The 25,403-nt window shown below is 45.0% G+C and overlaps 1 protein-coding gene across 2 annotated transcripts; it reads left to right on the plus strand.

Moving 5' to 3' along the window:
- Positions 1–1,370: 1,370 nt before the first annotated feature.
- Positions 1,371–16,676, plus strand: LOC102402227 (40S ribosomal protein S4, X isoform). 2 transcript variants are annotated; one of them, XM_006050407.3, is made up of 2 exons: positions 1,371–1,575; positions 15,784–16,676. In XM_006050407.3, the coding sequence occupies exon 2, from the start codon at positions 15,786–15,788 to the stop codon at positions 16,575–16,577; it is 792 nt and encodes a 263-aa protein (XP_006050469.1). In that variant the 5' UTR covers positions 1,371–1,575; positions 15,784–15,785; the 3' UTR covers positions 16,578–16,676. The 2 variants fall into 2 exon arrangements, with proteins under 2 accessions (XP_006050469.1, XP_006050468.1); XM_006050406.3 differs by having other exon boundaries at positions 1,373–1,575; positions 15,779–16,676.
- Positions 16,677–25,403: the final 8,727 nt, after the last annotated feature.

Genomic DNA, 25,403 nt, shown 5'->3' on the forward strand with positions numbered 1-25,403 from the left:
GGATCAAACGAGGTAAGCTCAGTAGTGTTTTGCCAAGGGTAAAACCCCCAAGTTAGGTGTGCTTAGGACTCTCTGCCTCTTTCCTTTTTTTGGAAGGTTCTGATAACAACTTTGCTTTTAGAGCATTTCCTCCTTAGCTGCATTCCTTTTGTAGACGAGGGACAGCAGTGGCTGCAAACAGGAACCACTCCCGAGCCTCTTTAGATCTGGGCCACTGCGGCCCCTTATCTCTTTGACCCCGAAGCAGCCTGATTTTATCACTGGCACTAATTGAAGGTCCAAGCCTGATTCATTTGAACAGTGTGTGGGGTGACTACTATCACGGATTCCCCGCTCCTCCCTCCCCCCACACCCCACCCCCATTCGAGGCATTTCCTGGGACTTAGGACTTTCCGTGTTAAAACCAGACCAATCCCAAGCACAGGGCGACGACCGGGCACCACAGGTGTACCGGGGGCTGGGCGCGTCTGGGGTGGAGTGTATACCTGTCAAGCCTGCTGAGGTGTGGATACGTGTGATTATTCACGTTTGATTCACGTGTGATTATGCACAAACATGTAGCGTGGATCTGTTGGTACCTTGGCGTTTTGTGTGTTGAGTAAATGTTGCTGAGTGTGTAATCATGGGATGTGTGCGTGTCTGTAAGATGCATGAATTATGCGCAGGGCTTCTATAGTATGTCGTTTTTAACATGGTGTGGGTAATATTAGCACGTGTGTGACAAACGCGTTTGTTTTTTCAGCCAGGGTTTAAGTGTATGTTTTGTGTCTGGTGTAGTGTGCAAGGTATGCGTGTTATTTGGATTGTGGGGTATGTGTGTGTGGAAATTGAACTCCACGTGGGGTTGAGAACGACTCAAAACACACAGTGTTTGCAGTCTTCACATGTGGAGGTGGTGCACTGTGTGTGTGTCGTGTGTGCTGTGCTTAGTGTGCCACGGGATGCATACAAGTCTTTGGCAAGCAGAGTGAAGGCTGGGTGTACCCTGGCAGGTCTGCACCCGGTGTAGGGGTTCAGACGTGCCGTTCCTGCGTAGATGAATTGCATGGTGCTCTGCGCATGCTCCGAGAAGCCGCGCTCTCTTCCACGTATGGCGGTGTGATTCCTGTGTGGACAGAAACCAGAGGGTGTTGTGCGCGGAGGTGTATCAGTGGCGGCTGTGCAGTTACCACTGTAGATATTGCTTGTGTGGGGGTGGACGTTAGGCGGTGGCAGGAAGCCAAGGGCACGGCGGCCACTTCCGCAGTGAGAAGGAGGATGGGGGTCCCATTGCAAGACCTCGCCCGGGCCGGACTCGCACTTCCGGGCCCGCACTTCCGGACCCGCCTACGGGGCATTCTGGGAAGCGGGGCCACGCCCACCGCGCAGGCCACGGGGAAGCGGCGGAGGCGGTTGCGCGCGCCGTTACGGGAGCCGTCTCTTCCCTCGCCTGCTGGGGGCTGCCCTTTGAAAGCAGCGTGGAGTTTATATCGCCCAACTCGCCGGCTCCTACCGAGCGCCATACCCCGCACGTCTATTTTCTCCTTTAATCGTCACGGCCAGCCTTTGAGGGACCTTCTAATCCCCACCGCACAGGTGAGTTACCTCAAGCTCAAGAAGGGAAGGAGCCATCCCGGCTCAGGCCCCTGACGCCCAAACTTGCCGCGAGAGAATTTATGACGAGAAAAAGGGCCACGGGATAATGAAACTCCCCGAATAGTGTGCCTTTCCCCCGAAACCTGTCGAAAGATAGCAGAAATCCCTCCTCAGACCTTTCTGAATTTCTCGCACTTGCTGGAAAGGGAGGGAATCATCGGTTAGTGCAATGAAAACGAAGTTTGAGGAATTGAGGTATTAGATAAGCTCGTATGGTATAATATGATACTTCCCAGAGGGTGTCCAAGTAAATAATGAAGAAGGTAATTGTCCAAAGTTATATTTAATACCCGTTGTGGAGTGAAGGATTAACATCAGTTTTTAAGTTCCACGTGGTCATTCTTCAGATGTGCTTCCGGTGGCGTCTTCCTCCTCCTTTATTGTTTCTCTTTCTTCTGCTATATTTTCCTGTGTATTTGATCTATTAGGCTGAATCATATGAAATTACCTTTTATGTAGATCAAAACTAGTTAAATGTTGGCAGTTTCATATGTTCAACCTAATGTATTTTAGAAAGCTTTTGGGGCGGCTAGGGGGAGGGGTGTGTCGTGCAGGATCTTAGTTACCAGACCAGGGATCGAACCCACACTGCCTGCAGTGGAAGCAGGGTATCCTAACCACTGGACCACCAAGAAATTCTTGGAAAGCTTTTATATTTTGCGTTTCAGAAACCCTGAGATTTTCACTGATTGTAGGAGCTTATACTTAACGTATTATGGATAGAGAGGTGACATATGGTGTGCTGGAGCTGGCTCTCCAGGTGATTGTTAAATATTCAAGGATTTTGCAAGAGAGTTGTTAAACCATTGGTAGCCTGAAATTGGCCATGGAGGGAATATTTACACCATGGAAATTGGCTTCCCTCCTTGCCCTCCTGGGATCCAGTTTCAGTTCAGTTCAGTTGCTCAGTCGTGTCCGACTCTTAGGCCAGGCCTCCCTGTCCATCACCAACTCCGGAGTTCACTCAGACTCACGTCCATCGAGTCGGTGATGCCATCCAGCCATCTCATCCTCTCTCGTCCCCTTCTCCTCCTGCCCCCAATCCCTCCCAGCATCAGAGTCTTTTCCAATGAGTCAACTCTTTGCATGAGGTGGCCAAAGTACTAGAGTTTAGCTTTAGCATCATTCCAAAGAAATCCCAGGGCTGATCTCCTTCAGAATGGACTGGTTGGATCTCCTTGCAGTCCAAGGGACTCTCAAGAGTCTTCTTCAACACCACAGTTCAAAAGCATCAATTCTTCGGTGTTCAGCTTTCTTTATAGTCCAACTCTCACATCCATACATGACCACTGGAAAAACCATAGCCTTGACTAGACAGACCTTTGTTGGCAAAGTAATGTCTCTGCTTTTGAATATACTATCTAGGTTGGTCATAACTTTCCTTCCAAGGAGTAAGCGTCTTTTAATTTCATGGCTGCAGTCACCATCTGCAGTGATTTTGGAGCCCAAAAATATAAAGTCTGACACTGTTTCCAGTTTCCCCATCTGTTTCTCATGAAATGATGGGACCGGATGCCATGATCTTCGTTTTCTGAATGTTGAGCTTTAAGCCAACTTTTTCACTCTCCACTTTCACTTTCATCAAGAGGCTTTTTAGTTCCTCTTCACTTTCTGCCCTAAGGGTGGTGTCATCTGCATATCTGAGGTTATTGATATTTCTCCCGGCAATCTTGATTCCAGCTTGTGCTTCTTCCAGCCCAGCGTTTCTCATGATGTACTCTGCATATAAGTTAAATAAGCAGGGTGACAATATACAGCCTTGACGTACTCCTTTTCCTATTTGGAACCAGTCTGTTGTTCCATGTCCAGTTCTAACTGTTGCTTTCTGACCTGCATACAGATTTCTCAAGAGGCAGGTCAGGTGGTCTAGTATTCCCATCTCTTTCAGAATTTTCCACAGTTTATTGTGATCCACACAGTCAAAGGCTTTGGCATAGTCAATAAAGCAGAAATAGATGTTTTTCTGGAACTCCCTTGCTTTTTCCATGATCCAGCAGATGTTGGCAATTTGGTCTCTGGTTCCTCTGCCTTTTCTAAAACCAGCTTGAACATCTGGAAGTTCACGGTTCACATACTGCTGAAGCCTGGCTTGGAGAATTTTGAGCATTACTTTACTGGCGTGTGAGATGAGTGCAGTTGTGCGGTAGTTTGAGCATTCTTTGGCATTGCCTTTCTTTGGGATTGGAATGAAAACGGACTTTTTCCAGTCCTGTGGCCACTGCTGAGTTTTCCCAATTTGCTGGCATATTGAGTGCAGCGCTTTCACAGCATCATCTTTCAGGATTTGAAATAGCTCAACTGGAATTCCATCACCTCCACTAGCTTTGTTCGTAGTGATGCTTTCTAAGGCCCACTTGACTTCACATTCCAGGATATCTGGCTCTAGGTGAGTGATCACACCATCGTGATTATCTGGGTCGTGAAGCTCTTTTTTGTACAGTTCTTCTGTGTATTCTTGCCACCTCTTCTTAATATCTTCTGCTTCTGTTAGGTCCATACCATTTCTGTCCTTTATCGAGCCCATCTTTGCATGAAATGTTCCCTTGGTATCTCTAATTTTCTTGAAGAGATCTCTAGTCTTTCCCATTCTGTTGTTTTCCTCTATTTCTTTGCATTGATCGCTGAGGAAGGCTTTCTTATCTCTTCTTGCTATTCTTTGGAACTCTGCATTCAGATGCTTCTATCTTTCCTTTTCTCCTTTGCTTTTCTCTTCTCTCCTTTTCGCAGCTATTTGTAAGGGCTCCCCAGAGAGCCATTTTGCTTTTTTGCATTTCTTTTCCATGGGGATGGTCTTGATCCCTGTCTCCTGTACAGTGTCATGAACCTCAGTCCATAGTTCATCAGGCACTCTATCTATCAGATCTAGGCCCTTAAATCTATTTCTCACTTCCACTGTATAATCATAAGGGATTTGATTTAGGTCATACCTGGTCTAGTGGTTTTCCCAACTTTCTTCAATTTAAGTCTCAATTTGGCAATAAGGAGTTCATGATCTGAGCCACAGTCAGCTCCCGGTCTTGTTTTTGTTGACTGTATAGAGCTTCTCCATCTTTGGCTGCAAAGAATATAATCAATTTGATTTCAGCGTTGACCATCTGGTGATGTCCATGTGTTTAGCAGAACTCTATTGGTTGGTTGATTTATCTTAGGCCAAGTGAAATCGGTTCAGAACCACATAGATCCCCAAACAGAAACTGAGACTGAGGAAAGAGTAGAATGGATGCTGGGGAGGCAACCAACAATTTCAGTGGTTGTGGGAGAAAACACTGAAAACTTGGGAATGTGCTGTCACAGTTCATAATTAATAATTCACTTTAGTTAGTGTTAAGTATTTATCAGCACTATTTGAAGTACTTTATATGTGTTAACTCATTTGATCCCCACAGCAACCTTATGGCATAGATATCATTGCTATCCCTATTTTACAGATGGAGAAACTGAGGCTTAGAGAGGCTGAGTAACTTGGCTGAGGTTATAGTAAGTGGCAGATAGATAGTGGCAGATAGTAAGTGGCAGAGTTTGGCTTTGACCTCAAGCTATCTTAACTCAAGAAAACATGCTTTTAACTACACTGTATTATATACGTTGTTAGTCTGTAGTAATAACCTCCAAATTTCAGTGTTTTACAATAAAGACGGTTTATTCTTGCTCACATTTTTACATGTTGCCTATGTGTCGGATGTGATTCTGCTTCACACATCTTATTCTGGAACCCAGGCTGAAGGAGCAGCTCCTATCTTGGCCCCAGAGGAAAAAAAACAATTCTAGCACCATGCAGTGATTCTTAAGATTCAAGTAATATGTGGCATACTTATTGTTACATTCCATTGGTCAAAGCATATCACGTGGCCAAGCTTGACTCAGGAGGGCTGGGAAATAGAATCCCCCTCTCCCTAGGCACTGTAAGTCACATGGCAACCTTCTGGGTAGTGAATAACTGGGAACTGTTTTAGGATAGGTTCCCAGAAGCAGACCCTGAGTCAAGGATTAGAGTGCTCTATTAAGGAAGTGTTCCTAGGAGAATCCAGAAAAGGAGTGGAGGATCAGGACAGGGAAGGAGGCAAAGCTAAGTAAGGGTATAATTTCAGGCCAAGTCCTGAGCTGAGCCTTATCCAGAGGGGGTTCTGGGTATAAATTATACCTCAGAGTTTATCCCAACTCAAGGCAGGAGAGCTGGACTTTCATATTTCCACAGCTGTGAGTCATCAGTTAAGGACTGCTCTAAGGGCACTTTTTGCTTTCTGAATATGGATGAAGCAGTTCCAGTAGCCCTGGACCAGTCCTTCAAAAAGAATCACGGGTGCATGGCTCTTAGAAACAAAGTCACACAGAAGTCAGGAGAGGGAACAGAACCTGAAAAGAGATTTGAGGAAATGTGCACAGAGCACCAATAATTGACACTAAAGGAATAGTAATGCCATCTACCACACTGCCTCTATTTTAGACCGTTTTATTTTGGTATCAAAGGTATGACATTTTATTCTCCTGTAGTTAGTGGCATGTCTTTGATGTCAGAAAGAGGGACCACAGTTTTCTCCACTTGAAACAAAAGGTAATAGGGAATCATTACAGGTTTTTCAATAATCCTGTGTAGTACTTACTGAGCATGTGTGTCTAACACTGAAATTTCTCCAGAGTGAAGAAATCTGTGTATAATACTGTGGTGCAATTCTGTCAGTAACCCAGAGTTAGTGCAGCCTCCATAGGTTAAGGGTACAGTCCCTAATAAGACTGCCCTGTTCCACCTACACCAGCTGCAGGTTCAAGGGTTCCCAGGCCCTGCTTGCTTCTGAGCTATAAATTCAGGAGTTCCCATGACCTTTTCAGGTTTCTTAATTTGCTAAGATGATTTATAGAACTTGGGAAAGTGCTAGGCTTTATGGTTAGTTTTGTCACAAAGGATACATTAGTTTTGTTACAAAGGATTCAAGTCAAAATCAGCTAAATAGAGAGGTAGAGGAGGAGGTCTGGGAGAGTCCTAAACATGAGCCTTCCGAGCCCCTCCTTGAGGAATCTGGATGTGTCACCTTCACAGGACACTCATCTGTTCATCCAGAAGACTCAACCAAACTTTGAGTGTCCAGAGTTTTATTGGGATTTCATTATATGTGCATGATTGACTGAATTCAGTCTCCAACCACCCTCCTCTTCCTGGAGGAAGTTGGGCTAATATCACATGACTCAAATCCCCAATCCTTTAATCACATTATTGGTCTTTCTGATGTAACCAGCCCCCATCCTGAGTCACTCATTAACATAAATTCAGGTGTGATCTGAGAGCCCCACCATGGTTAACAGAGACACCCTATCTCAGGAAAATCAGGAAGGGTTCAGAAGCTCTCTTCCCAGAACCTAGGACAAAGACCAGATAGATTCTTTATTATGCAGCATGTATCATCAGATTGGAGAACAATATTTAACTGAGCAGAATTTTTGTAATTCCACGGGTAAACATAAATGTAAAAGCAAATACAGTACATCAAAGACAAAAAGTCCTATCCTAAATGCAACCAGGGAAGTAAAACAGATGACCTAAAAAGGAACTATAGAGTAACAGCAGACTTATCTTGCACAGCAGTAAAGGCTAGGAGATAATGGAGTATCTCCAAGAGAATTATAAGGTAGATTGCTCTTATTGCTCTTACTGAAAGATAAAGCATAAAATAATTATAGGATACTGTAGTGATATTTATCTGACATCCCAGAAGAAAGTTAATCTGTTACTGAAGTTATCCACATAAAAACCAAAACATTTTAATGATTTCTGATATAAATCATTCCAAAGTATATCACCCCATCCCCCTCCCTTCTTAACTGGTAAGTTCAGCATTCGTGTGCTTTTAGGTAGTGAGACTCCCAGGCAGGAGTTACTGAGGTCTTCTAAGCTGTTTGCACCAATATTAAATGTTTCCACATGCTGTATTTTATCGGAGAAGGCAGTGGCACCCCACTCCAGTACTCTTGCCTGGAAAATCCCATGGATGTAGGAGCCTGGTAGGCTGCAGTCCATGGGGTTGCTAAGAGTCGGACACGACTGAGCGACTTCCTTTTCACTTTTCACTTTCATGCATTGGAGAAGGAAATGGCAACCCACTCCAGTGTTCTTGCCTGAAGAATCCCAGGGGCGGGGGAGCCTGGTGGGCTTCCATCTGTGGGGTCGCACAAAGTCGGACACGACTGAAGCAACTTAGCAGCAGCAGCAGCAGCTGTATTTTATACTTCTTTCTGCTTATTATAATCCTGTCTCACTGCAGCAGCAGTTTTATTGAAGCTCTTAATCTGTTGTTGATTTAATGTGCATTTGTCTGAATACGGGTCACAGGCTTTCTCCATCCTCCTAATATATATAGCTCATTAGCTATATCTGACAGATTTTATTTTCTGAAAATGAGCACCATGGTACAGTACATCCAGCACGTTCTTCTTACTGTGTCATGTTGACATCATGTAGGCTTTCCCCTCTTGAATCTGAGTGTGTCCATGGTGCTATGTAACTTCCAAGGTTATAAAAATATGATATAGCTTCCACCTCTCAGAATGCTTGTTCTTGGAACCTAATCACTATGCCACGAGGACGGGGAGAAACCACAGGGAAAGGCCCCATGTAGGTGTCTCATAGAACCCCAGCTGAGGCTCCATTCAGCAGCCAGCACTAATCTCCAGCCTTATGGATAAATGAGTGAGTGAGCGAATGACCTTTCTGGTGAGTCCAGCCCTAGCCTTCAAGCCACCCTAGTTGAGACCAGGTGGAGCAGAAACAAGCTGTCCCCGCTGATCCTGCAAGTAATCCAGATTATGAATTTAATAAGCCAAAGAGTGATGGTTTTAAGCCCTATCTAAGTTTGGGATGGTATCATTCACAGCAATATATAACTGGAAAACAGTGTGACTACTTTTTACTCACAGCTTAAAAGTTGTTCCATGTGGCTTGGTTGGAGCCACCTGGGAGCTCTTAACCCAGAGGTTTCCTTTGCCAATTTTAAGGAAGTTAAACCTTGTAAATTATGTTAAGTTTGTTCCTGCTCTAAACAAAACTTCTTTGGTTTCAAGGAAGGAAAAAAAGAACCTGTTCAATTTACTTCAGGAAAGGGGGATTTAATGAAGGGACACAGGGGCTTATAGGAACCCAAGAACAGAAACTGCTATATAGCATGGAAACTGCAGCTGTTTTTACATATGTAAAAGATATGTATACATAATATATAAACAAATATAGATTTTATATATACAGACATATGTATGTTTGTAACTTCTACCACTCTCTGCACATGTACTATATTCTTTTCTCATTATATATTCTCACTTCAGAAGTGGTTCATCATAACCTTTCCCCACTTTGTAGTCCCCTTTCTAATCTCAATCTTTATAATTCAAGTGCTGTTACTGATTCAGTGCCCAGTTTCCATTTCTTGAAAAAACATCTGATTAAAACAGCTCCTCTATGCTAAGTAAGGTCCCACAAAGGACAAGCGTCTGGGCTAATTACACCTGAACTAACTTTGGTCAGGTGTCCATCTCAGGGAAGACAGCTGCAGTTTTGAGGTAAGGAGTCCCCCAGAAAGAGTGGGTGGGCATGTAGTGACTGACATCTCTAGAGCAGCTCCTCATTAAGGCTGTTAACTCCTGGCCAGAAAATGAAATCTGAGATGGGATAAGCATGACCAGATGAGAATAGCACATAATCAGGAACTGGCAGCTCAGAGGAGGATCAGGAAGAGAGAGGATGAAGAAGAATTATGTCTGGCAACAGATGGTGAGACCTGCAGGCCCTGATAACATCTGTAGGTGTCACTTCACCCTAGATGGGGCCATGGTGTCCTTCATAGAGACCCCAGAGTATAATAGACACAGTTCAAGTTCTAGGTCAACTAGTATAAAAGCTGTGAGAACTCAGGCAAATTACCATCTTTGAGCCTTGGTTTCTTTTATCTGTAAAATGGGAGTAATAGCACCACCTTGCTGGGCAAGGGTGGGAATTACCTAACTCGTGCCACAGCCACTCAGTAAGTGTGAACTCCCTTTCTTCCTCCACATGGAAGTCAGAGCTCCCCTTCCAGGTTGTGAAGTGTGCTGGGACAAAGATCCTGTGGCTAGAGGTCAAAAGTTTTCTCACTCCAGTTACTCACAACCTCAAAGGAATTCCCTGCTTCAGGGCTTCACACCTTGCAAAGGTGAAACAAGCCTTTATGGGTCCAGAGCTACCCTGATGGGGCCACCGATTACACCTTTTTCTAAAAATCACCAGATTTCTGGAAATCTAAAGAACAGAAAGACTATAGATGGTTTGGAGACATAACCAATAGATGTGCAGTTTAGAAATCAGTGAACAGAAAATGCACAGCGAAATAGCATTGAAGCTCTTGGATAGGCCCCTCTCATTTTAAGAACATAGAGAAATTATTAAACTATCAGGCAGATCTCAGTTCCCTGAAGACTCTCACTCTCCTCAGGTGGGTTCAACACTGTACAGTGGCAATTACTGAACTGTGTGTGTGGCTCGTCGAATGCCAGAACAGAGACATGGAGCCTGAGGGGAGGGGCTCTGGGTCAGGAGTTCCAGGTCTGAGGTCCATTCCCAGCCTTGCTGCTGTCTAGCACTATGTCCTTGGGCAAGTCACTTTCCCTCTCTCATCCTGGCTCTCCACACACGTAAAATAGGATGATTGGACCAGTTTCCAAGAGGCCTCAAACTCAAGTAGGAAAGGAGTATCTTAGTGATTAAAAAGAACCCTCAGAATTACCCAAAGTGAAAATGAAGTCACTTAGTTGTGTCCAGCTCTTCGCGACCCCATGGACTGTAGCCCACCAGGCTCCTCCATCCATGGGATTTGCCAAGCAGGAGTACTGGAGCGGGATGCCATTGCCTTCTCTGAAACATTAGTTCAAATCCTGTCTTCCACTATTAGCAGTGTGACCCTGAATAAATTGTTTAACCTCTATACACCAGTTTCCTTATCTGTAAACTGGGGATAGTTACAATATAAGATTGTTTTGAAGATCGAAGAAGATAAACCATGAGTGCGTGCAGCACACCACCTTGTACATAGTAAGTTCTTGATGAATGTTAGATATTGTTGTTAGTGATGGGGATTTTAAAATATATTTTTGAAAGCATAGCTGTATTAATCATGTTGACCCCTGGGACTCCTCAGGCCAGAATCAATAGATTTCTGGAGTGTCAAAAGAGGAACAGATAAAATTTGTACAAAAAAGTCATTGCACTCCTTCAGTTAACAAGTTTCCCTTTTTTTATGATGGTGGGGACCTCCTTGTAAGACAGTGATCTTGAAAGCCAGGTTATGGGGAAAATGAAATGATTTTACAAATGTTTTAAGCTCCCACTCCTTTATGTCAGCCTGGAGGACTTGATCATTCAGGAGGTTACTTAATCCAGGCTACAGAGAACTTAGTATATGGCACAGAGCAGTATTTCTGTAATTTCTTGAGAGAGGGAACAAGACTCAGTTTCCTGGGTCACATCCCAAATTGATGGCTAGGAATCTCCAAAGGTAGGAGCCTCTGAAGGGATGTTTATTTAAGCCGGCGCCCAGTTACTCTTGTCCAAGAAGTTTAGGAAACCTTGGCAGAGAGGAGAGATTACAAGACTGAGAACTGACCCTTCCCCAAGGTACATGGGAGGAGGAGAAGGGAGAAATGGTCATTTTAATGAGGTGACTGAATATTTATCTGTTAAGTGCAGTAGAAATGGAGGAGACCAAGATGCCTAATGGAAAAGTTGTCCCCTTCCGTCCCAGTTCCTGCTCCATGAGGTGTGGACTCATGAGACAAATGAGGGGAAGAAAAATAATGTCTTTGTACATCTGAGTGTTCTGAGTGTCCTGTGAATGAATTGCTGCTCTCAGTGATATCACAACATTGTCATCAAAACATCACACCATTGTTATCAAAAAGTCTTCAGCTTAGAGTCTCTTCAGCTTTGAAACCCAGCTTTTATGGGTCTGAGGTCACCCTGGGGCTAAATCAGGTTACGGCCCCTTTAGGTCTGAGAAGTTGCCCTTTGCCTTCAGGGCAAGAACCAGAACATGCTCTTCTGGTCTTGCTGGGAGACAGTTTGGGAGCAAGAGGCTGGGAATTAAATCTTCCTGGAGGAATCACATAGCCAACCAATTAAAGGGAGGGTCCACACAGATGGTTATAAGAGAACAGGTCATTGTGCTTCCCTGGCCTTGGCATTCTGGTTTTCTCCAGTGGTCACACTTCTGGGCCAAGGGTTCATGTCCCTGGGGCTCTGTCCTCTTTCTGAGAGGGATTTCCTTCTTTTTTCTGGTCACTTCTTGCTCTTCCCTAGTACAGATGAAGAACTCTTAAATTCTGAACATCTAATGCCTTTGATTATTAATTGTAGAAATAATCATAATAAACTCAGATTTGAACTATCATTTATACTGTTTTTAAAATTGTAGTAAAGAACATATAAAATCATTTTAACCATTTAAAGTATGCAACTCAATGGCATGTAGTACACTCAACAATGTTGTGCAACCAACACCACTCTCTAGTTCCTGAGTTTCCTCACCTCAGAAGAAACCCTGTACCTATTGAGTAGTCACTGTCCGTTTGTTCCTGACCCCCAGCTACCAGCAGCCACTAATCTGCCTTCTGTCTTTGTGGATTTGCCTGTTCTGGATATTTCATGTAAGTGGAAGCATATGATATGTGGCCCCTGGCTTCTTTCACTTAGCATAAAGATTAAATAGTATTCCATTGTATTTGATACACTGCATGTTGTGTATCAATCAGCTGGATATCCTATACACATTTAAAGTGATTTTTTTTTTAATTATTTATTTTTGGTTGCACTAGGTCTTCATTGCAGTTCAGGGACTTCTCATTGTGATGGCTTCTCGTTGCTGAGCATGGGCTCTAGGGCACGTGGGCTCAGTAGTTGTGGCGCATGGGCTTAATTGCCCTGCAACATGTGGGACCTTCCCGGACCAGGGATCAAACCTGTGTCACCTGCACTGGCAGGTGGATTCTTGAGCACTGGACCAACAGGGAAGTCCTGAAGTGCTTTTTATATACACCGTATCACCTGATCATCACCAAAACTCTGGGAGGTGGTCAGGGCAAATATTATTCATTGTTATGGAGATTTTCCCCATTTTACAGATGAGACTGAGGCTCATAAAGGTGGTTACTTGTCCAAGGTCTCATAGGTGGTTAATATCAGAATCAGAACCCAGGTCTCTGAGTTAGGATGCCCAAAACCTTTCTTGAGCTGTTTGCTTTGTAATACTAAACAGTGTCCTTCCTCCAAGATCATGAGTAAACATGTGCTCATCATGGCAAGACACGTGAGGACCAGTGAGAGTTGAACCCTTCAGTTCAGTCGCTCAGGTGTGTCCGACTCTTTGCAACCCCATGGACTGCAGCACGCCAGGCCTCCCTGTCCATCGCCAACTCCGGGAGTTTATTCAAACTCATGTCCATTGAGTCGGTGATGCCATCCAACCATCTCATCCTCTGTCAGCCCCTTCTCCCGCCTTCAGTCTTTCCCAGCATCAGGGTCTTTTCAAATGAGTCAGTTCTTTGCATCAGGTGGCCAAAGGATTGGAGCTTCAGCTTCAGCATCAGTCCTTCCAGTGAATATTCAGGACAGATTTCCTTTAAAATGGACTGGTTGGACCTCCTTGCATTCCAAAGGACTCTCAAGAGTCTTCTCCAGCACCACAGTTCAAAACCATCAATTTTTCAGTGCTCAGCTTTCTTTATTGTCCAACTCTCACATCCATACATGACTACTGGAAAACCATAGCTTTGACTAATAATCATAGCTAATAACCATAGCTTTGATAATCAGCCCCAGGGTTTGGTATAAAGGTGGTAGAGCTACAGGAGAGACCATGCATGGCTGCAGCCAGCAGCCAGAGAGAGTGGGGCTCTGAGTCCTGGAGTGGAGGTGTTTGGATGGATGAATCTTATACTCCCTGCTTGCACAGGCCTAATTTTGTCCATTGACAAAGTTGATCGCTGCCTACAAGGCCTGATCTTACAAGGCTTTTCTGCTCAGACCTTAAGAATTCTCCTTCCATCTCTGCATGAAGCATACATACTTTCCTAGAATACTTTACTCTCCAACAGCAAACGTAGCAGTCAGGGCTTCATAAATGTTTGCCAGCTAAGTCAGTTCAAGGACTTCAGGTCTCTGATGTTTCGCCCTTTTTCCTCGGCAATGTGTCACCAGTAGCAGTCTTCAGTGCAAATGAGCAGGACTTCGGGGAGTAGAATCCCACTCTGCTGCAGTGAGAGTTTTATTCCCGCTAATAAAACAACAAAACCAATAATGGAATGTTTGGAAAGCTGAACAAAGCAACAAAAATGATCCATAACCTTACTACCCCAACACAACTGTTATTTTGAATAATTCTCTTTGCCTAGCTTTCCTTCCTTTCTACCTTCCTTCCATCCATCCATCATGAAAGTAATACAAAATATTGTAATATTTTAAACATTACCTGATATCTCACACCCAGAGAAAACCACTGTGAACATTTTGCCCACTTTAAGATTTATTCATTTATTTATTTGGCTGCACTTGGTCTTTTGTGGCCTGCAGTATCTTTGGTTGCATTATTTGGACTCTTAGTTGCTGTGTTTGGGATCTAGTTCCCTAACCAGGGATTGAACCCAGGCCCCCTGCATTGAGAGTGTGGAATCTTAGTCACTGGGCCATCAGGGAAGTCCCAGAAAGAGACACTGTAAAAAAAAAAATAAATTTCAACTGCACTACGTGGCATGTGGGACTTAGTTCCCCAACCAGGGATCCAGTCCCCACAGCCTGCATTGGCAAAGCAGTCTTAACCCCTGGATCACCAGGGAAATCCCTTCCTCCAGTTTCTTTAAATGCCTTTTTTTCGTAATTGCAGCTATACTGAATATTCCATTCTGTTAGTATGTATGTTGTTTTTGTTACTAATTTTTTTCTAATAAATATGTTTATTTACAGAAACTTATGGGAAAAATTAGCAAATAAAAAGGAAATAAAAATTACCCAGAATGTCCCTTCTGCATATGGAAATTTTAACATGCATTTTTTAAAAAGATTTATTTGTTTTTGCTTGTTTGTTTTTGGCTGTACTTGGTCTTTGTTGCTATATGTGGACTTTCTCTAGTTGCAGTGAACAGGAGCTATTCTTCACCGCAGTACTCGAGCTTCTCATTGCGGTGGCTTCTCTTATTGTAGAGCACGGGCTCTAGGTGCGTGGGCTTCCAGTCGTTGCAGCTTAGGGGCTCAGTAGTTGTGGCGCACGGGCCTAGCTGCTCCATGGCTGTGGGATCTTCGGGACCAGGGATCGAACCCATGTCCCTTGCATTGGCAGGTGAATCCGTAACCAGTAGATCACCAGGGAAACCCTAACATGCATTTTTTTTACATGATTGTGATCCTACTGAATACAGTTTTTTTCTTTTTTCCCCACCTATCTTAATCTCATTTCCACATGTTGCCCATAAGTCTTTATCATTAACTTCATTTTTGTCTTTTTAATATGTAACACATTTATATAGTACAGTATTTAAAAAATTAGGATACTATGGAAAGGTTTTTTCCCCACTTATTTTGCATTTGCCTATTTTTCCTCCCACAGCACCCACTGTTACCTGTTCCTTGTGGACCCTCCTCCTGAAGTGCCCTTATGTGCATATGTAAAATACATTATACTTAAATATATTCTTTCCCCATCTTTCCATTTTTTACATAAAAAATAATGAACATTGCACACTCACTTTCTAAAACTCAACAGTATATCTTAGAGTTTTTCCTATTTATATTCAAACAGCACTTCCTCATTTTTTTTAATATACCACATAGGATTACGCTTTATGTAGGGTAACATAATGTATCAAACTAGGTCCCATGAGGGGAGAGGCAAGATGGGGGTATAAGTACAAACTACTATTTATAATGTAAATATGCTACAGGTATGTATAGTAAAACAGAGAATATACCCAATATTTTATAACTATAGATGGAATATAACCTTTAAAAATTGTGAGCTACTGTGTTGTACACCTGAAACTTACATAATATTGTATATCATCTATACCTCAGTTTTTAAAAAAATGTTTAGAAATTAGCCCCCATCAGTGAATATTCAGGTTATTTTCCTCTCTTTGTGCGCAGTGCAGCTATGGCTCGGGGTCCAAAGAAGCACCTGAAGCGTGTAGCAGCTCCAAAGCACTGGATGCTGGATAAGCTGACCGGCGTGTTTGCCCCTCGTCCATCTACCGGTCCCCACAAGCTGAGGGAATGTCTCCCTCTAATCATTTTCCTAAGAAACAGACTTAAGTATGCCCTAACAGGAGATGAAGTGAAGAAGATTTGCATGCAGCGTTTCATTAAGATCGATGGCAAAGTCCGCACCGATGTAACCTACCCTGCTGGTTTTATGGATGTCATCAGCATTGATAAGATTGGAGAGAATTTTCGTTTGATCTATGACACCAAGGGTCGCTTTGCTGTTCATCGTATTACACCTGAGGAGGCCAAGTATAAGTTGTGCAAAGTGAGAAAGATCTTCGTGGGAACAAAAGGAATCCCTCATCTGGTAACCCATGATGCTCGCACCATCCGTTACCCTGATCCCCTCATCAAGGTGAATGACACCATTCAGATTGATCTGGAGACCGGCAAGATTACTGATTTCATCAAGTTCGACACTGGTAACCTGTGCATGGTGACTGGTGGTGCTAACCTGGGAAGAATTGGCGTGATTACCAACCGGGAGAGACATCCAGGTTCTTTTGATGTCGTTCATGTGAAAGATGCCAATGGCAACAGCTTTGCCACCCGGCTTTCCAACATTTTCGTTATTGGCAAAGGCAACAAGCCATGGATCTCTCTTCCCCGTGGAAAGGGTATTCGCCTTACCATTGCTGAGGAGAGAGACAAGAGGCTGGCAGCCAAACAGAGCAGTGGATAAAATGATCTTTATGTAACATGATTGGAAAAGTCTTTGTACTTAGTTAAAGATAATAGCACATAAAAAAATAAAGTTGTTTCCAGTCTGCTGCCAACAATACTACTGTGACTAACACTGTGTGTGTGTCATTTCACATGTGTGAGCCTCTGTCTGTGGAATAAGCCCCTAGAAGTGGAATTGCTGGGTCAAAAAGTGAGTGCATTTTTAATTGTGATAAGGCCAAATTGTACTCTGTAGGTTAGCAGCACCAACATGTGATTTAACCCAGTGTCTAGCCTTAGTTACTTTCTCCATCTTCTGTTGTCCCTATAACAGAGTTAGGACCAGCCTCAGGGATAAAGCAGTTTTCCTTTCTGGCCACTTATACATTATCTGTAATATATTGAAGGCTACTGGATGACAGACACTTGCTGTGTGTTAAGAGACAAATATGTATAAGACACAGGTGCTGTCCTTGGGAGCTGATCTCAGAGCTAGTGGGGGCTGGGAAGGGAGCACGGAGGAAGGGATGTGTAAGAAGAGCCCACCAGGCCCTCAGCCTCTGAAAGGGAGGAGCTGGGTGTGGTTTTGCTCTCCTTAACCTGGCACCTAGCAGAGCAGATGGTAGGCAGCCAGTATTCAATATACATTGAGGGAATAAACGATTAAATAACCGTGTCTGGTGTGAGGGAAAGGGGAAAGGTGCTGGAGCAAGGGTGTTGGTCAGGGCAGGCTTCACAGAGAACAGCATTTGAGGGCCTCTTTGAGAATTTCACCAAGTCAAATTCTAGGCCAGAGAGGCTAAATATTTGTTGGCTTCCTGACTCAAAGACCAGTTGGACAAGAAGAGTAGGGTGTCAGGAAGGATCTGGAGACAGATCTGAGTGGGTGGGGTTTGGGGGTCCCTCTGATAAGTGCTGGACAATATCTTCGAAATAAGGCAGAAGGTCTTTGAGTTAAGACAAAGGGGGAGAGGCTAGAGAAGACTGCCAAGGAAAAGCCCCCCCGTTTCCCCACTCCGGTGCAGAGTGCAGCTCCTGTGGGGGGCAATGACCATTCCCCTTACCTTGTCCCAGACCCTGGTATGCCCCGGACAGTCCAGATTCTGCACTCTGCTGGTGCAGGCTGCACAAAATTTGCCCACCCCTTCCCCATCAACCAGATTGCAAATCCCAGAAACTGGTCTGATGGCTTGGAAGCTCTGCCTGTGTCTCCAGGAACACAGATCCCTGATTCTTTCTGGGGAGCAAAGCTGTATGATTTTAGCTTTTCTACTTCATTTTCTAGAATTTTAGAACATTTAAGGATCTGACTCCTACAGAAAATCAAATGCCAGCCCATCCCCCACCAGCCCACCTATTTTACAAGTGAGGTCCCTCAGAAGCAGTGCTAGGTCCTGACTCTATCCAGTGCTCTCGGTTCTGAACCAGGGTACGGCGGTCAGGATGGTGACACACAGCTCTGAGGCTGGAGAGGGGAGCCCAGGGCAGGAGCAGGAAGCAGGGTAGCGGGTCAGCTACCTATACCTGTTCCAGTTGCTGCGTTACAAACCCTCTGGGAATTCTAGATGATACACTCATGTCTAAGCTCCCTGCTTGGAAGCAGGTTTGCAGCATGGGTTTCAGACAGTCCTTGGCCCAGGAAAGATAGGTGTGTCACCGAGAGAAGTGGCCTGGCTAAGGGAGGTGGATGTTGGAACACCAGGTTCAGGAAACCATCTCAAGTAGAGCTGTTCCACTCCTGCTCTCCCAGGGGCCCCGGACGGCTTCTAATAGTGACTCAGAGCCTGCAGGCAGTGTCCCTGGGAGCCTAGCCAGAGCGGAGTGGCGGCTGGCCTCTAATTCCTACACAAAGGATGGGAGGCTCCACCTCCTGACTTCTTGGGACCTTGACTGCTCTTGGGAAGCTGCTTTGAGAATACACCAGAACTTGATTTTCTCTTCATAAAATCCACAGGGAGTCTACTTTGGGATTTAGCCTCTGAAATGCTTTTCTGGGTACACTTTCAACTCTGGCCCACTCCAGCCAGGGATTCCTGAGGAGTGAGGGGCAAGCACATTCCTTTCTCCTGCAGTGGAAGAGGAAGGAAATAATTCACCTACTAGAGCAGACAGACCTGAATGAAATGATGAAATAACAAAATGATGAAATCAAAGAACTGTCTCTTACATCAGTGAGTGGGTACCTTCAGGTTTCTTGGCTCCTGGTAGTCCTGACAGAACCCCGTGAGGGGTTTTGTAAGTCTTCTTATAGATAGGGAAACGGGCCCAGTGAAGTCATGTCACTTACTCTAGGACACAGGAAAGTACCCAAGGCCAGGACTCCGTGACTGCTGGCCTAGACAGTGACTCCTCCCACTCAGGTCCTTGCTGCTACACCACCCCAGGCCTCCCCTGAACAGCTGATTGGCTTTCCAGTCATAAACTCACTCAAAGAGAAACTGAACAATACTGGTTGAGGGCCATGTTTTTGCAGATTTAGGGGATTGTGATTCATATTAAATGCATTTTTACACCACGATGCAGTAACCAGACACAAATATAATTCACAACACTTAGAATAGTTGGTAATTATTTTCTGTCTACTTACAAATATGTAAAAATGAATGCAAGTTTCATAAAATAATGTTTCCTCCTCCTGCCTGTGAGGCAGTCTGGCATTTTCTAATTCTCTTGCTATTCCATGTCAGCCTTTTTTGAAAAGTGCTCATGTGATTCACTAAATTAATTCCATGACTTGAAGTTTGAGAAGCACTCTGATGGATGGCAGCTGGGTCCCCCCACCCTTGTCTACAAGCAGGAAGTGGACAGTGAGGCAAGAGATCAGACTTTGTACACTTTGTGCCTGGCATTGAACTGTGTCCTCCGGGGACAGGAAGAGATACACCCACGGGATCCCTCCCTTCAGTCACTTATAAACAGGGGAAACAAGACTTGCCACGTGTAAAGTAGAGCTGACACAAAGGCAGAAAGAATCAGGGCCTCTTAAGGACTATATTAATCTGCTCAGAGGTGCTATAACAAATTATCACAGACAGGGTGGCTCGAACAAATTTACTTCATCACACTCCTGAGGGCAGGAAGTCTAAGATCAGGATGCCAGAAGACTTGATTTTTCCTGAGGCCTCTCTCCTTGGCTTGCAGAGGGCTGTCTTCTTGCTACCTCGTCACATGGTCCTGCCTCTGCAGATGCACCCCCGGTGTGTGTGTGTCCTAGTCTCTTCCTATGAAGATAGCAATTCGATTGGACGCTAAGGTACTGGGGGATAGGGCTTCAGCATATGAATTTGGAGCAGGGGCTCTTCAGTCCATAACAAGGACCTATGTGCACAGCACATTAGCTGATGCATCTTCACCCCGGGCTGGGCACTAGAGGCCTTATTCCTGTTTTGAAGACATGGAGGCTAGTCCTGGGAGCGGTTGGCAATGGCTTACAGTCCTCCAGCTGACAAGTAATGGCACAGCATTTGTGTTCATGCTCTACCCTCTCACATATCCTAGACTTTGGGACTTCAGTGGGAGAAGATGGCACTGGGCGGAGTTTTAAAAAGCTGTCCTGCAGGCAGATGGGAGACGAGTGAGAGCAGAGGAGAAGGAGTCAGTGCCTCGGCAGGACCTCATAGCTTTGTCCAGATAGGAGGAAGAGGAGAGAGTTCCAGACAAGGACAGTGAGAACTGGAAGGTCCTCCTGAGAACTCAGTCCGCACTTCCCATTTCATCGGTGAGGAAACGGACTGGGAAAGGAGGGAGTGACGCAATGCTTCCACCTTGTGTATCTTCACGTGAAAGTCTTCTCCCTCTACTCAAGGCCAAACAATATTGTCAGTTTCTCTGTTCTCCGCATAGGGCCCAGTATGCCCTTCAGAATAGAGGTTCAGGTGTTTAGCTACGAAACACGGAGGAAAAGAAACAGTGGTAAGGGGGTCTCAGCTTTATGCCCCTGACCCCCAGTGGTGGTGTGTAAAGGTATGCTAAGTCGCTTCAGTCGTGTCCGACTCTGTGTGACCCCACAGACGGCAGCCCACCAGGCTCCGCCATCCCTGGGATCCTCCAGGCAAGAATACTGGAGTGGGTTGCCATTTCCTTCTCCAGTGCATGAAAGTGAAAAGTGAAAGGGAAGTCGCTCAGTCGAGTCCGACTCCTAGCGACCCCATGGACTGCAGCCTACAGGCTCCTCCATCCATGGGGTTTTCCAGGCAAGAGTGCTGGAGTGGGGTGCCATTGCCTTCTCCGGTGTAAAGGTATACACTACATCAAAGGAAAAAGCAAGCAAATTGCTAATCACACACACTCCTAGAGCATGAGGATGTGTATTTTATATACACACATACCTGCCCCTAACAACACACACAATTTTTCACCTTTTTAGACTTTTCACTAAAGAGACATCCTTGAGCCAACAATGACTCAGCATCAGAGGGTCTTTTCCCTCTCCAGACTCCTCTTTCCTCTTCTTCCTGCCTCCACTGGAATTCTCCATGTTCTTCCATGCATCTTTAAATGAGGATTTTTCTAGACAAACCTCTTTCTTTGACCACTTCTCAAGTGTTATTTTTCTAAAATATTTGCCCAAACAACCCAATCAAAAAAAAAAAAAAAAGGTGTGGAAAACCTAAATAGACATTTCTCCAAAGAAGACATGCAGATGGTCAACAAACAGATGATCCAGCAATTCCACTCCTGGGCATATACCTGAAAAAACCATAATTCCAAAAGATGCACCCACCCAGTGTTCACTGCAGCACTGATCGCCAGGACATGGAAGCGACCTGAATGTCCATCAGCAGAGGAATGGATGAAGATTTGGTGTGTACGTAAAATAGAATATTACAACGACTGGTTCCAAATAGGAAAAGGAGTACGTCAAGGCTGTATATTGTCACCCTGCTTATTTAACTTATATGCAGAGTACTTCATGAGAAATGCTGGGCTGGAAGAAGCACAAGCTGGAATCAAGATTGCTAGGAAGGTGGAATCAAGATTGCCAGGAGAAATATCAATAACCTCAGATATGCAGATGACACCACCCTTATGGTAGAAAGTAAAGAGGAACTAAAGAGCCTCTTGATGAAAGTGAAAGAGGAGAGTGAAAAAGTTGGCTTAAAGCTCAACATTCAGAAAACGAAGATCATGGCATCTGGTCCCACCACTTCATGGGAAATAGATGGGGAAACAGTGGAAACAGTGTCAGACTTTATTTTTGGGGGCTCCAAAATCACTGCAGATGGTGACTGCAGCCATGAAATTAAAAGACGCTTACTCCTTGGAAGGAAAGTTATGACCAACCTAGATAGCATATTCAAAAGCAGAGACATTACTTTGCCAACAAAGGTCCGTCTAGTCAAGGCTATGGTTTTTGCAGTGGTCATGTATGGATGTGAGAGTTGGACTGTGAAGAAAGCTGAGCGCCAAAGAATTGATGCTTTTGAACTGTGGTGTTGGAGAAGACTCTTGCGAGTCCCCTGGACTGCAAGGAGATCCAACCAGTCCATTCTGAAGGAGATCAGCCCTGGGATTTCTTTGGAAGGAATGATGCTAAAGCTGAAACTCCAATACTTTGGCCACCTGATGCGAAGAGTTGACTCAGTGGAAAAGACCCTGATGCTGGGAGGGATTGGGGGCAGGAGGAAAAGGGGACGACAGAGGATGAGATGGCTGGATGGCATCACTGTCTCGATGGACGTGAGTCTGAGTGAATTCCAGGAGTTGGTGATGGACAGGGAGGCCTGGCGTGCTGCTATTCATGGGGTCACAGAGAGTCAGACACAACTGAGCAACTGAACTGAACTGAACTGAGCCATAAAAAGGAAATATAAAATAGAATATTACTGAGCCATAAAAGGAACAAAACTGTGCCATTTGCAGAGACTTGAATGGACCTAGAGACTTAAACAGAGTGAACTAAGTCAGAAAAAAAATATTGTATAATATTGCTTGGAATTTAGAAAAATTGTGGAATTTAGAAAAATGATACAGATGAACTTATTTGCAAAGCAGAAATAGAGACAGAGATGTAAAGGACAAACATACAGATACCAAGTGGGGGGCAAGAGGGTGGGATGAATTAGGATATTGGGATTGACATATACACACTACTGTATATAAAATAGATTACCTACTGAGAACATACTGTATAACACAGGGAAGTCTGCTCTCTGGTGACCTAAATGGGAAGGAAAAATCAAAAGAGATATGTGTATACATATAGCTGCTTCACTTTGCTGTACAACAGAAACACAACATTGTGAAGCAACTATATTCCAATATAAATAAAATATTTGCCCGGTGTTGGGCTGGTAAATATTGAACAACCAACTCTCCAGGGGAAAAGCAGATATATCAACTATTTCAAAAGAGTCAATTAAAAAAAAAAATGGTAGTAAACTAACTAGGAAGTGATGAATTTTGAGTAAATTTTACTTTTGTTTTTAATATAATTATGAATTTATATCATGCATTGTCAACAGGGGTGAAAATTGGTTTTTGGCAGGGGGTGAAAAACAGTCTTACTCTTTTTATATATAAAGCACAAAAATACATCCAGTGCATAAACAGATATGCAATGTATCTGCAATATTAAAATTTTACAGGGATAGTGGTAGGAGATTAAGGGGAAAATGTCTAAAAAGGTCCTTAGGAGGCTATGAACAAACTGTTGAGAAACACTGAATCATATCGTTTGATTTTTAACAACCAGCTCACAGAACTGGCTCTTGCAAGCCTGTCTGAGCTGGTTCCAGCACACCCCAGATCTGGTGTAAGGCAGGTGGGAACAAAGTAGAGGAGAGAGAAAGAACCCCCTCTGCCACTCAAATAGTACAGCAGGCTGGTAGGAAAAATGGCATCAAGGGGTGTTAAAGCAAAGAGTCTCTGCTGCTGCTAAGTCGCTTCAGTCGTGTCCAACTCTGTGCGACCCCATAGACAGCAGCCCACCAGGCTCCACCGTCCCTGGGATTCTACCCCATAAATCATGGTGGCTGCCCCTCTATCAGCCACTGAGTCTCTGCCCACAACCTTGGGTCCTGGCCCATGTCATCCCATCAGATGGTTCCCCTGTCCTCCAGGAGCCCCAGGGCCTAGGCAGCATGGCAGGTGGGCGGTGGCATCCCACAGGGCCCCCTACCCAACAGGGCACAGCAGGGATTTGTGTACACACCCTCATCCTCGCCCAGAGCGGCAGAGAATTCAAACTGTCTGTTCAGTGCCTCTGGTTGGGTGGTTCTGCTGAAAGGTCTCAGGCAGGCATAGGGTGGAGTGGGAGGCAGGGGGGCGGGGAGGTGGGGGGAAGGGGGGGGTGGTGTTCAGGAAGGGAGGGGCTTGTTTTCCCGTTGGGAATCAGAGGGGCCCATTCAATGATGTTCCTCCTCATCAAAAGTTTCCAGTGGATGTCACAGGCTTCAATGCTTGATTAGGTTGGGCCCATGAAAACCTGGAAGGCTTTGGGCAACTTTTCAGAGCTTCCTAAAGCTCTGGGGGTAGGGGTGGGGGGTTGGGGACCTCAGGCATGCAGATCCCAACAGATTCCAGCATGGGGCCCCCAGCTGGGCCTTCAGCCTTCCTGTGTCAGTGGCAGGACTGGGCAGGAGAGTGCCCTCCTTGAAGCACTGATGGTGGTTGCTCTAATTGCTTCAAGGGAGCCCGTCCGGAGTCAGCCAAAGGCACTCTGCTTTCTGTAAGCAGGGTGGAGAGGAGGCACCGGGAAACCTAGGAGGAGGCAGTTCCCTTTCTGCCACCCATCTCTCCCCCTTTCCTGACCTGTTAGGAAGCTAGGGGCTTGCTGCTCATCCCAGAGGTTCTCTGAATCCTCACAAAATCTCTACATAGCTCCTCAGAATCTCATTTTCCAGAGGCTCAGCTGCCTCTGGAAAGGATCAGGCCTAGCAGTCACCCCAAAGAGCAACTTTCCTCCCCACCCTTGCCTTTCCCTTTTCCTGTCCTGTAAAATAGGCTTAATCATTGCCTTCTGACCCAGTCAAGGGGTAGGAGTTAATTGGTATGAGTTGAGTGCTCTGAGACCATCAGTTGAGGCTCTGGTGACCACTGCCCTTTTGTGCCCCCAGCTGCTCCGAGGCTTTTTACAAAGTTCATTTATGCAGTGCATGTGTGCTAAGTCGCTTCAGTTGTGTCCATCTTTGCAACCCTATAGACTGTCCAGCCTCCTCTGTCCATGTCCTCCTCCAGGGGATCTTCTAGACCCAGGGATCAAACATGTCTCTTACCTCTCCTGCATTGGCAGGTGGGTTCTTTACCACTAGCGCCACCTGCCCTTCACTATTTCTCCAAAGAATCACTGGGGGGTTGCCCTGATGCCTATCTGACAACACTGTCCCTATCAGTCACTACATCAGCTTCTACTTTGGGGCCTTTGTCAGATCTCCCCTAGGAGGCCCCTGAGGCCAGCCTGTCACTTGGAGCTGAGGGAAGCTGGAATCTGCACTAGCAGAGGGTGGCCAGCCTCTAGCCTGGTCACGGAAGACTTAGCCACAGTGCTCCAAACAGATGGGCCACATGCCTGGAAGGGCTGGCCAAGGTCAGCTGGCCAGAGATTAGGGCAGGACTTCTAGTGCTCACGCTCAGCACGTCCTACCAACTCAGAGCCTTTACAGACACCGTTCCCTCTACCTGGAAATCTCTTCTTCATTTGATTAACTCATTCATCTGCCCCAGCCCAACCATCACCTCCTCCAGGAAAGAGCTTTCTTCTCATTTTCCACGTTTATGACAAACCTGTGATTACAGTTTTCATAGCTAAGGGATCCTGTGTATTGGGCCTAACTTCTTTGAGTGTTAAAATGTTGTTAATCTCTCTGTCTCCACTTGAAGTTTCCCAAGAGTAGGTAGAATGTCT

The sequence above is a fragment of the Bubalus bubalis genome, chromosome 2 (genome assembly GCF_019923935.1).
Source record: "Bubalus bubalis isolate 160015118507 breed Murrah chromosome 2, NDDB_SH_1, whole genome shotgun sequence".
In the NCBI taxonomy this organism is placed as follows: domain Eukaryota; kingdom Metazoa; phylum Chordata; class Mammalia; order Artiodactyla; family Bovidae; genus Bubalus; species Bubalus bubalis.

Coding starts and splice junctions, on each gene's coding strand:
- LOC102402227 (XM_006050407.3), top strand. CDS start 15,786: ATGGCTCGGGGTCCAAAGAAGCACCTGAAGCGTGTAGCAGCTCCAAAG.